The sequence below is a fragment of the Quercus lobata genome, chromosome 5 (assembly GCF_001633185.2).
Source record: "Quercus lobata isolate SW786 chromosome 5, ValleyOak3.0 Primary Assembly, whole genome shotgun sequence".
Lineage (NCBI taxonomy): Eukaryota > Viridiplantae > Streptophyta > Magnoliopsida > Fagales > Fagaceae > Quercus > Quercus lobata.
The window spans coordinates 43,144,305-43,156,806 of NC_044908.1; the positions used below are offsets into that span (position 1 = coordinate 43,144,305).

General features: G+C 34.7%; 1 protein-coding gene across 1 annotated transcript; it reads right to left on the bottom strand.

The window, feature by feature from the left end:
• Nucleotides 1-871: 871 nt before the first annotated feature.
• On the bottom strand, nucleotides 872-6,189 carry LOC115993136 (MLO-like protein 12). The gene is made up of 14 exons (XM_031117421.1): nucleotides 5,968-6,189; nucleotides 5,798-5,855; nucleotides 5,541-5,692; nucleotides 4,900-5,016; nucleotides 4,498-4,558; nucleotides 3,540-3,628; nucleotides 3,364-3,438; nucleotides 3,185-3,273; nucleotides 3,004-3,053; nucleotides 2,880-2,920; nucleotides 2,620-2,784; nucleotides 2,373-2,408; nucleotides 2,158-2,286; nucleotides 872-1,460 (listed from the first exon to the last, which is right to left on the bottom strand). The coding sequence occupies exons 1-14, from the start codon at nucleotides 6,100-6,102 to the stop codon at nucleotides 1,089-1,091; spliced, it is 1,569 nt and encodes a 522-aa protein (XP_030973281.1). The 5' UTR covers nucleotides 6,103-6,189; the 3' UTR covers nucleotides 872-1,088.
• Nucleotides 6,190-12,502: the final 6,313 nt, after the last annotated feature.

Genomic DNA, 12,502 nt, shown 5'->3' on the forward strand with positions numbered 1-12,502 from the left:
CTCTAAGACTAAATCCAAAGGAGCCTTAGTAAGGTTCCACATCATAAAAAATATATATATATATATATATTTTTTATTAAATTTCCATGCAGTCTAAACAAACTTTTTTTAGTTATATTGCTCTATTATTAATTTATATAATATTTTCTTATTTAAATTTCTTTTTCACCTTATAACTAAACAAAAACAGGGGTACTTATTCCCTTCCCTTTTCCCCTCCTTTCTTTATTAAAACTTCCAAATGAAGGAAAAGGATTGATAACTTTTCCTTCTATGGAGCTTTCTCCCGATATTGCTCTTCTCCTCTTATTCTATACTTTAGACATGGTATTTTTTTTCCCCCCAGTAATTGTTAGAATACTATAGGTTATACAATACATATGTTTTAGATTTTGATCAAGCTTGGCCAATTGGATCATCCATTAGTGGGCATGATCTGGCCAGCTTTAATGAGATTTACATTTACTCCCATATAACACACACTATATGGGAATGGGTTACTAAAGGGGTGTAACCCCATTTATGTAACTAATGCAATTAAGTAACAAGGCATATGTACAGTACAACTAATGCATATGTGTGTAACTAATACAAATAAAGGTAAATCTCTTCCTCTCCACGATTGGACATGCTCTTTGGTTTCTCGTTGTCAAGGTTCTTAGGTCGTGGAACTTGTGTGCCTTGCTCTAGTAGCAAGCACCACGAATGAGCCGGAATTATCACACCCTTTTTTCCCCTTGAAACAAGATCTTTCTCTAGAAGTTTGAACACACACGAAGAAGTCAAAATTGAGGGGGTCCAAAAGGCACACCTTAAGGTCATAAAAAGTGTGAATCTTTTCAAATGTATAACCAAAAAAATAAGCAATAAGACTGCTGAAGACCATTCATAAAAAAATCAGGAAAGTACAAATAGTAACCAAAAATTTCAATGTATATATATATATATACGGACATTAAGAAACATATCCGATTTTTCCATACATCATGATTAAACCAAGCTACCTAAGCTAAGTTCCTCTATATTAATGCCCGTACTATGTGAAGAATAACTGTACAGAGACTATATATCTATATATAAACCATGAACTATGAACTACTCTCTCTCTCTTTATATTTTGACTTGGTGCTGGTGTTGCTCAAATCAAAACCATTAAAGGAGCTCATCTTTTGCTTCCCCTTTCCATTTACTTGCTCCTCATCCTCAATTTCAAGTGCCACAATTTCTGAGTCTGATATTGGGTTTGGGCCATCACGTTCTAGTGAGAATGATGCAGCAGCAAGAGTGAAAGAAGGTGAATGGTCCAGCGAAGTTTCAAGCGAAGTATCTAAACTAGTAGTGGCATATGATAAGTGATTGGTGTTCTCCATAGCAAGCTTTTTCTTGGCCTTTGCTCGCCATTTTTTCAGACCCTCAGCCACACTCTCTGTGAAAACAGCCTTCCCCATTGACGTGCCCATCTGTTGCATATTGCACCTTTATATGTCATCATTTGATTTTTTTTTCTTTTTCTTTTTTTTTTCTTTTTTGAGAAGCATCATTTGATATATTATTGTAAAGAATATTGTGACATTTACAAATAAAAGAGATAGATTAAAATTTTAAATAAAAAAAAAAAGTATATTGCAATTTACACCTTTAAAATTTGAGGTAATTTTGATTTTACCTCCTAAAGTTTCAAAAAAATTTATCAACACCCCTAACTTTACATATCATTTGGATTCAAATTTTTTTTTTTTTTTTTTTTTTTTTTTTTTTTTTTTTGTAATGTGGATAGAACAATGTGTTTTTAGTTTATTTACAACTACATCTCTTTTTTACCACCGCACTTGTAGGAGGAATTGTACCTCTCATATGCGTGGGAGTTTGAGTTGTAGCTTGCAGAGTTAATAACAAAATTATATCTAACTATCCCAAAAAAGAACTAAGCCTTTTTGAACTATGGTGACATTTAATGGCCACCTCAGCAATGGATATGGACAAAAGGATTTAAATCCAAGCAATATGTAACGTTAGAAGTGTAAATTGTAGAAGGTCAAAATGACACCAAAGTTTAAGGGTGTAAATTGTAATTTAGTAAAAACTTGAGTTTGTAATGTAGGTACGTGCATAATTGAATTTATTAGTCACAAGATTCCATTATCTAGTTTTAAATACCTGTGTGACCAAAGCATAGAGAGGAAGTGTCACATAGCCACAAAGGATTTGCACAACTACACCCATGGCAAGCCTTATGATGATATCCTCATTTTGTTTGTGGAAGCATGACCTAAAACCAAATTTGTACTATAATTTGAAGCAAAGTTAGAACAGAAATTTCGCATTTTGAAATACAATAGCAGATCATTAATTCATTTCAAACAAATGCTTACCCAAGTCCACATGAAGAATGCTATTTGAAAGGAATTCTGCAAAGTCCACGAAAGTTTCTCTAATTAAATGAAAATGAATTTATGCACAATTTTATTACATTTTTTGAAATAATTCCATTACTTCATAGAAAGATGAATCACTTTTTTTATATCACTCAATAAATCAATATAGCACACAAAAATTAAAAAAGTATATATATATATATATATATATAATAGAAGAAGAAGAAGAGGATTAAGGAATTGCCTGATACAATATGAAGTGGATAAGGTGGAGAAGCAATTTGGGCTTGCCAAACCAGAAAAGGTTGTCATTGGGCTTCACAAGCAAAGGCCCTCTAACAACATGAGGGCTTTCTAAGCACATCTTTGTTATGATTCCCTGTAACTTTGTTCCGACAACCAACAGCATCTACAAAACACAAAAGGCAATTGCAATTACTTTATTATCTGATTGCGAAGTTTCCATAGATAAAGCGTTCTTGTAGTACAACTTTACTTGCTCACCACTAATGGAAAGAAGGGAAGCCACAGATAATTGTGAAATACTGCAGAGAAATTGAAGAAACTTTTTTAGTCAGCCACAGCATTCTTGTACTACTTAATGAAATTAAAATGGATTGAGTTTTACCATGTGCATTGAAGAATAGGAAAAATACAGAAAATATCCAAATCCACCAACTGCAAACATAAGATGCCAGAGAAATTAATAATATTATTCACTGAATTATAAATTGAATGTCAAAGAGATAAACATATATATAGATCAAGATATACTATAAATTAATAAGTACAATTGTGTGTATACATACCTTATTCCCACAACCACCCCAAAATCTTTTTCCAATGCTCTTCTTATATACTTTTGAAAATGAAAGTTAGTTCCTTCTGTAAAATGGGCCTAGAATGGTAGGCAAGAAAATAATAAGAATTTTCACCATGAATCAAGAAAATTTTCCTTGGAGTAATTATCTTGGGTTGGTTGCAATACCATAATGAATCCATGTCTAAGAGTGAAATAGTCGACTTTGTTAACAGAATGAAAGAATTGTCTAAAAAAAGAGGCCTGCAAAAGATGGAACATTAATTAAGATAACATTCAACCTTATTATATGTTGATAAAGAGTCGAGATGTCTAAAATTGGTCATGTTTTTTCATCAACTAACCGGCCATCGAAGAAATCGGTGGTCACTCCAAAACTTCAGATGCCGCTTTCCAAATGATGTTTGATGGCTGAGCTGAAACCTTCGTGGATCTAGATTTTTTATCAAAATAAAAGTGAGAACAAAAATTAAAAACACCAAACAAAAGAATAGTTAAAAAAAAATGTAAAATTTAAAAAGAAAAAACAGTGGAATGCATGTGTAATTCGCAAGTCTCAAAATTTTATAGAATTTAAACTATGATGTTTAATTTATGATAATTACTCTTCATTATCAAACTAAATACTAATTATCCTTTTTATTTTTTCGGTAGCTAAAAATCAACGACGAGTCCTTTTTTTTTTTTTTTTTTTTTACCCTTATTTGATAGCAAAAAATTTCACAACTAAATTAACTTGAACCTAATTTTGTTCTTTTAAAATGAAAATAGATGAGCAAAAATTGAGATCAATGCTCCTATGTATTGGACCTGTCAAAATTATAACACATGTTCATTTTTAGTCATGTATCATAATTTTGACGAATTCAGTGCACAAAATCACCGAACTCAAGCCAAGTTCAAAGTAAATGAAATGATATTGACGGTAAGTTCAAGTATTCTAACTTTCAAAATTAATTAATAAGTTAGTGTTTAATATAATATCTAAGGCTTCATTTTGAAAAAACTACCATGCTGTTAATCTCCCCCACAAAAATATAATAAAATAAAAATATCTTAGGCATGATTTTGCTTACTAAAGTTAAATTGCTGTAAGACTTGTGGCAATGAGCCTACCAATAATAATTATAAGGTAAATGAAATTGACAACTAGGAATGCTACTCAAATCAAACTCATGTACATACAAATCGACATAATTTTTGTCGTATTTTGTCAATATTTCATAGGAACACAAAAGAGTGGGTCCACACAAAGACTTCTGGAACAGACCAGTTTCTACTTTCTAGCCCTCAAAAGCTTACCATTCAAAAATTGATACTCCAATGTTCTAGTTTCTGCCTCCCAAGACTCCCATCTCTTCATCTGGAAAGAGAAAAAAATAAAAATACAACAAAAGCCAAATATATCAAACACCAGTCTAGCTTTTCCATTAATAAAAATATCTTTATTCTCAAGAACAGGAAAAGTTCGTTAAAGTTCACACTTTTGCTCAATTATCACGGGTTCACACTTGCTCGATTTCCTTCACAATTTTCCTCACTTTTGAGCCTATTTTGAACTGGTTTATTTTTGTACACTTGTAAAAGGTCAAAACTATACAACCAAATTAACAACCCCTAACCCTAGAAGGAAATGAAAGGGAAAGTTCAACAGGTGAAAAAACATACTAAAAGACTAGGAGAGAGAAAGCAAAGAAAAGTCACCTTGGCCATTCCAAGACTGAAAGTAAGGACACAGGATAATACATGGAAGAAGGCCAGCACAAAGATTAGGTATTGTAGTTCCTCCACACCTTGCCTAGACAAAATGGAAACCATTCCCTGTTCAAGAATCAACCCAGTAATGCATAAGTTCCAATTCAATTCAAATTTTATCGATGTAGTTAAACAAACATGAAATCCAAAATGCATGTGTTTAGATTAACTTATTTTCATCGGTTTATTAATTTTGTATATTTTGCTTAGAAAAATTCTTAATTTACATTTGTACTAACAATATAAACTTACACTGTAAACATACAAAATATGTATAATATTGTACACATTTATAAAAAGTGTACAATAGGTAAGTTTTGTGTCAACCATGTAAGCTTACAATATTTCTAGTAAAATATAAACCAATAAAACCCATTTGCATATATGTAAAGGTGCGACCTTGAAAATTGTGATTCTTAAAAAGTTATACATATGTGTGGCTGTCTATCAATCTCATTTGCTCTTTTAAGTTTTAGCATACTAGCATATGCATATCACCATATACATCAATCCCATTTGCTCTTTTAAGTTTTAACGTACACGTTAATTGCCCTATGATTCACGGTGCTTGGCATTTATTGCTTCATTACCTGCTCTGCACATATGGCTTCCTCCTCAGCATCACTTGAAGTCTCCGTGCATGGAAGAAAAGTTTCACCGACACTCTTTGAAATACAGATCTTTGCTATTGGCCTTTGGCTCACAGTCAGAAGTAATGATACAAATCCCAACAGCATCAATTCTAAGAAGACACAGAAATACATAGGAGCAAACATATTTAGCAACTATACAAAGAAAGCAGTTATACATATTTTTGAGCTTTATGTGTTGGTTTCTCAATTCTCACCTGACTTGATTTTATCAAGAGCCTGAATAAGGGACTTCCTCCTTTTCCGGTTGAAGTACTGGAGAAATTAAGAATAGGAGTAATTATAAAGTTAACACAAATTGAAGAAATAAGAATGGCTAGACTTGCATGTGAAATTGCAACATTTTAAACATGTTTATAGTTTAGACCTTGCCCAAAAGATTGAGCAAATGCTCAAGAAGAATGGAGACTAGTATCAAGATGAAGCACACAGTAGCAACAGCCCATGTTGGTGTTGATTCAAGTGTTGTTTCCAAAGTTGTTGTCGCCTCCTCCTCAGCCATTACTTTCTGCTCTCTCTGTCTCTTCTGTTTATAGAATGGTTCTCTCTCAATAATAATAAAAAGTCATTTAATTGGAACGAGTGGTGGGATGTTATTATACCTGGCTCCTTGTTTTCCAAAGTCATGTTAGTCAAAACATGAAAGCTTTCCTCATTGGATATCCTGTGACTCATCTTCAATGCACACGGAATCAATGACGTGTGAAATTCTAACAGTACTTTCAATTCACTTACTAAAAATAGTTCGACTCGGGATCCAAACCAAACAATTGCACAATATACAAGACGTTAAAACAAAAACGCACTTCTACCATTTCAGTCAAAAAAGAAAAAACAAAAACCCACACGGTATGTGTTCAATGTCCAGTTCCATTGAATATGGACACGTGTTCATATCTTAATATATTCAGCGTAATTAGACACTAAATGTAAGTTCTTCTCAACAAAATTAAAAAACAAAAGAATCTGAAGTTAAAATTAACTACAAGAGTTGCACAATATTTGTCCCTATATACTCTCAAGTACTTTGTACATACAGAGTTGCTAATTAAGTTACAAGACTTCTAATAACAACATTCAATTTTTATATAGAGTTTACTTATTTTTGTTACTTTCCAATATATTAAATGATGTAGAACAGACCGTCATCGCCTTCCTGGACTTTCAAGAGCATCTAAAATTGTGTAAGGCAAAAAGACACTAATAGAAATCATTGAGCGACGGAGTCGAAATTGCATGAAATTTAGCAGGCTGAAGAGAAATGGTTTTCTAATCAATAGTCGTTGCTTTGCCATGAGGTGTGCCCTAATTTTGGCTAATTCCTTCATTTAGCCCCAGAAAACAGTGATTTTACCATTTTTAGTAATTTTTGTTTCTTTAATGACTTTTTTATTCAAAAGTTGGAATAAGGTCCTGCTTATTTTAGGACAACCCCTTAAAGTCAGTAGTTTATGATTTTGCATTCAATTCAATTTTACCATTTTTGGTAAAATTTGGTATTTTGCCACCTAATCTTATAATTAGTGTGAATAAGGATTTCAGACGTTTTCTAATCGTTTAAGGGTTTTACTTCATCTGTATTTATATGTTTTGTAGCTTCCAAAGGCAAAGCAGATTATTATTAATAAAATTTGGAGTTTTTCTCAAATTGTTTACTGGTAGATTCCAAGCCTATCACCTTGTGGTTTCAAATAACCCCTCGTAGATTCGAGATTTACTATTAAAAACTAATAATTTAGTTTCTGTTTCATCAAAAAGAATATTATGTGTACTTTATTCAAACTTTCGCAACATCAGTAAGAGTCACTAACTCTTCTTTAACAAATATATTTGCACACCCATTAACATATTCCATAATAATATATATTATTAAAAGATTAAAAGATCCAAGTTTTAACCCATATATCTTGGTTGTAAGGGTTGTTCCCACTTACCAGCAAAGGAGAAAAAGGCGTACGCTCTGTTAAAATGAAAAACTATTCCATCCTGGCCTTCCAAACCAATGAGTACAATATAAGTGAATCATTATAGTGAATTACTTGAAATTTAGAATTGATTAGAAATAATTTTTTTATATTGTTGGTTACGAAAACGACTTCCATCCCTTTATACATCACTGCTCTTACACGTAGAAGAAAAAATAATGCGTTTTCATAAGGACCCACAATGTGAAAACAGAATCCCTAGGTCTGTTTGTTTGAGTTGGAGATTTTTTCTTGGTTTTACATTCACTTTTTTATATCATTTGATACTTTAATTTAGTATATTGTCACAATTATTTTAGATTATAAATGCAACACGCTTTTTGTCCTTGGATTTTGACTTTTTTTTATTTTTTGATGGGATCCTTGGATTTTGACTTGTATTTTATTTGATGTAATTAATTGATAGTGGAAATATCTTGACCCTGTAGACCCTTTGATTAGCTGGCACCGCACACAGTGACCCCGACGTAACACTGCCTTGGCCAAACCGACTACTATTTATTGGCTGTGGACCTGTGGCAGGATATTCAAAATTTTGGGGTAGCATAAGTAATAAACTATTTAAATAATTATTATATTAAATTAATTAAATTCGTTATATATATGATGATAATTAAGTATTTTCTCATTTATATGGCTTACTTTTTTTTTTTTTTGAAAAGTCATTTGTATCGCTTCTTAAAATAGATTATCAAACATTCATTTTTCGTTTAAGTTAGTAGTCACCTCCCATCGAATTACTTTTTGAAACAAAAAATTAAAAATATATGCTAAGTCTTAATTACTGTCTAAATATGATTATCTAGCCACGGAAGTCACATTATTTGTTTGCCTAAGCTTTTTTTTATTTTATCAAATAGAACTTTTTAAGATACCATTAATATACATGCTTTTAGGGGTGACAAAGTAAACCCAAACCTATTTGCCCACCCAAACTCACCCACTCTAATTGAACCCCAACCCACCTAATTATTAGTTGGGTGTTGAGGGTCATTTGTGAGAATCCAAGTAGGAAGAAGAAAGCCCAATGACAAGGGTAGCAAAGAATTGGCAAACAGATGACAAAACCATTAGGTCTAAGCGGTAGGAATAATGGATCACAGGCCCATGAAATAAACAAATGGGCCTTGAAGAGGCAAGTGGGCTTAAAGAAGCCTGGAAAGAGAGAAATAACATACCCATGGGCAGTGTATGATGTAAAAAAGTGAGAAATGACCACCGCAAGTCCAAAGTAATACAAACAAAGAAAGTAAGGGATTAATGGCAGGCTCATGAATCTCAAAGATAAGAATAAGGTAATTGGGCTAGGGAAGCCCAATGAAGTTAGTAAAAGCCCATGAGAATGCAAAGTTAGTAAAAGGGCCAAGGAAGCCCAAAGAAAGCAAGTGGGCCAAGGATGCCCAAAGAAAGCAAGTGGGCCAAGGATGCCCAAAGGGACACAGGAGCCCATAAGTAGGAAAACCAATGGTCATACCAAGCCATTGTGGGAAAGAGTAAATGGCTGGCCTAAAGAGGTCCAGCAGGATTAAGTCATTACAGCAGGAGTGACAGAGTAATATGGCAGGAAATGAGAGTAATCAAGAAATGGGCCGAAAGAAATGTAAAACTCGGTATTAAATAAAGCCAAGCTCCTCAGGGGAGCGGGAAATCGAAAAGCAGCTCACATAAAAAGTCAAAAGGAACGAACGACAGACTATGCAGGCAAGCCTCCAGGCCACGGCAGACGAATGACCAGAAGGCAAATTTTAGACACACATGGAAGGAAGGCACGCGCAAGGCCCAGGCACCAGCAGCCTGTACCTAGCCAATACAGGGCATGGTGAGGTCGTGGGTCAGAGATTCAGAAGGCATGGTTTGGTAGTGGGGAGAGGGGAAAAATCTATTTTTGAAGTTTCGACTCAGGTTCTTTCGAGGAAGTGTCCTGCTAGGATGACTTACTACCCAAAAGAAGCAAGCTGAGTTGGAACCACTAGGTGCATGCCATGAGGGATAGGGAGAGAGAAAGAACCCAGACCGTAGCAAGAAAGGGTGCCACGGCAGACAAACAAACAAAATACCCTTCTTTGTCTAGTGATGAGGGGGTGGCACACAGACGAACCAGTAGTGGTCGGCCAGTACACCCAGACTAGACAAAGAAGGTTAAGGGCTAAAACAATAAAATACGGTTACGGCAGGCACTATAAAAAGAGAATCTTGCCGTGAACAAAAAACAGAGTAACAACAGGAATCATAACTAAGAAATAGGAATTCGAAAAGAGATCCCAGAAAATATAAAAGAAACGAGTGGAAGGGAAAGAAAGAAAACAACCAGAAAGAAAATAGAGAGAAATAGAACAGCAAGCATGCACTGGTAGATTGATTCCCTCTCTCCCTCACGAAATCCTGCTCTCTGTCAAAAACCAAAAAGAGCCTTTGTACATTAACCATTCAGGTCCGTTTCCCTCAGGATAGTTAATCTCCACGGTAGGATTTTCTTGGAAGATTAATTGCGTTGAGAAGGAACGTTCTTTCCTCTCTGGTTTTGCTCCTGCGAACCAGATTTAAGTTGATTTCTTCATATTCTGATTAACCCATACATATTACTATTTGCTCCCTTTTATTCTTTCTTTTTTGTAAAAGTTATTTTTATTGTTGTGATTGTGTTTGGGGATCATTTGGTCATTTCTTACTAAGAAACTAGATATTTTATTTTATTTTTTTATTTTTTTATTTTTTTTGCTATTATGTCTGTCTGCCACAACTTATCTGAAACAACTCTGCCTAGTGCAAGCATGTTTCTAGCAAACCAGGCATAGTTTGCACACAAGCCGGACTAAATTGAGTTGCAGTTGAACCAGTCCCAACTCCCTTATCCAGAAAACTTGGGCCTAGTGCAGTAGGAAGTAGCCCAACACTATTAACACAGCCCACCACTTTACAATTGGTGACTTCACTGGGGAGTTGGAAAATAGATAGGGGTGAAAACACAGAATCCCTCGCAAACAATACTACCAAAGTCCAAAACGACACAAAATATGAGTGTCATGCCCTCGCAAGTAGAGTCCAGGCCAACGACGCCTCACCAACAGCAGCCTAACCAAATAGAAGGTGCCAACAAAACGGGGGTTGATCCTCAGCCACAGTCAAGAATTCCCACGAACAATGTTAATACTTTTATTGAAGTATTACAATCATTGCAGCACTCGCAACAACAAATGATGGAAGAAATCCATCAACTAAAAGCAAACAAGACGAAGGAGAAAGGAAGTCAGCATGACCCAGAGCATGCGGCAAACAAAGAAGAGACACTAGCAGGAGGTGTCTCATGGAATGCAGAACAGCGTTTCATTACTATGGCTGAAGTAGCGGCTCTCCTGGAACAAGAGAAAGCTAGAACACCTAAGGAGAGGTTTTGCACACGAAGGCCTCCTTACCCACTAAAGGTACTCAGTAAACCATACCCTGAGAGGTATGAGCCGAGGGCCTTTGCACAATACGATGGTAGGAAGGGAAGTGCAGTTTAACACATAAGCAAGTTTATTGATACCCTTGGCCCTTACACCACAGACGAAGACTTATGTCTTCGAGAATTTTCAAAGTCATTATGTGACCAGGCACACACCTAGTACATCGGCTTAAAACTAGGATCGATCCCAACTTGGAATGACATGGTGGATGTATTTTGCACTAAGTACTTCCATGGAGAGGAAACAGTAACGCTTGCAACCCTTCAAGCGACCAAGCAAAGGAATGGTGAAGATTTAATGGAATGCATCAAGAGATTCAGGGACATAACACTTGACTGCTATAACCATTGTGAAGAAAGAACCTTAGTAGAAATGTGTATGACTAACATGATTTGGGAATTCAGAGCAGTCCTGGAAAATCTAGAAATTTCCCAGTTTGCACAGCTGTTGCAGAAAGCCAGGAAGACGACCCAATCTGTAAAAGACACCTTTAGGAGGATCCGGAACCTGAATGGCCTGCTCCAGAACCGAAATTACCTCCTCAAACCGCCCTAAACTCGAGTAGATCGCTGCCAAAACGTGAAGGCTCATCACCAAGTCTAGACTCAGCTCGCCATCATCTCCACCGGAGCACCGCTCGAACACATACTTTTTGACTTGATAGTTTTCACGTTATATCTCAAACACCATTACTGGGTTTGAATTTTTTTTTTTTTTTTTTAATTTGGGTAATTTAAGAATGGAGTAATTGATAAGGATGTGTTCATTTTTCTCTTTTTTTGGTTCAGAAGAATTTCTATTTGTTTCAAGGACAGTTGCTTTCGAAATTCTAGGAAATTTTTGAGCTTGAAATGACATTTCTTTGTATTTGTTGCACTGTTTGGTTGCCAAGAAAGTGAGAGAAAATAGAAATGAAAAGAATTTTTTTTTTTTTTTGGATTTTTAATATAATTGCTGATGTGGATGTGCTTATGTGGAATTTTTTAATCCCAAGAATGGAGACTAGAGAGAATGGAAAAGGGAATCCAAGAAAGTGTTGGGGTTTTCACTTTAATGGCATTTTCATAATTTTGATAATTGGGTAATTGGGTGAGTTGGGGTTTACCCATAATAATTGGATTGGGTTAGATTTGAATTAGAAGCAATTAGTTAAATGAGTTTTAATGGGTAAATGAGTTTTATATACCCAACCCAATTATGCCCACCCCAAACTCACCTATTTGACACCCCTAATACTTTTATATAATATATATATATATATATATAGAGAGAGAGAGAGAGAGAGAGAGAGAGAGAGAGAGAGATGGGTTCAAGTTACACCTAGTGTAACTCTTTAGAGTTACACCTTTTTTAAACCATTGGATTTAAGTAAATTCAATGGTTAAAAAAAGACACTTATTATTACAAATATTCTTATTAAGATCTCATTAATTACCTTCTAAACCTATCTCTAAACCCAAAAACGTTTGAC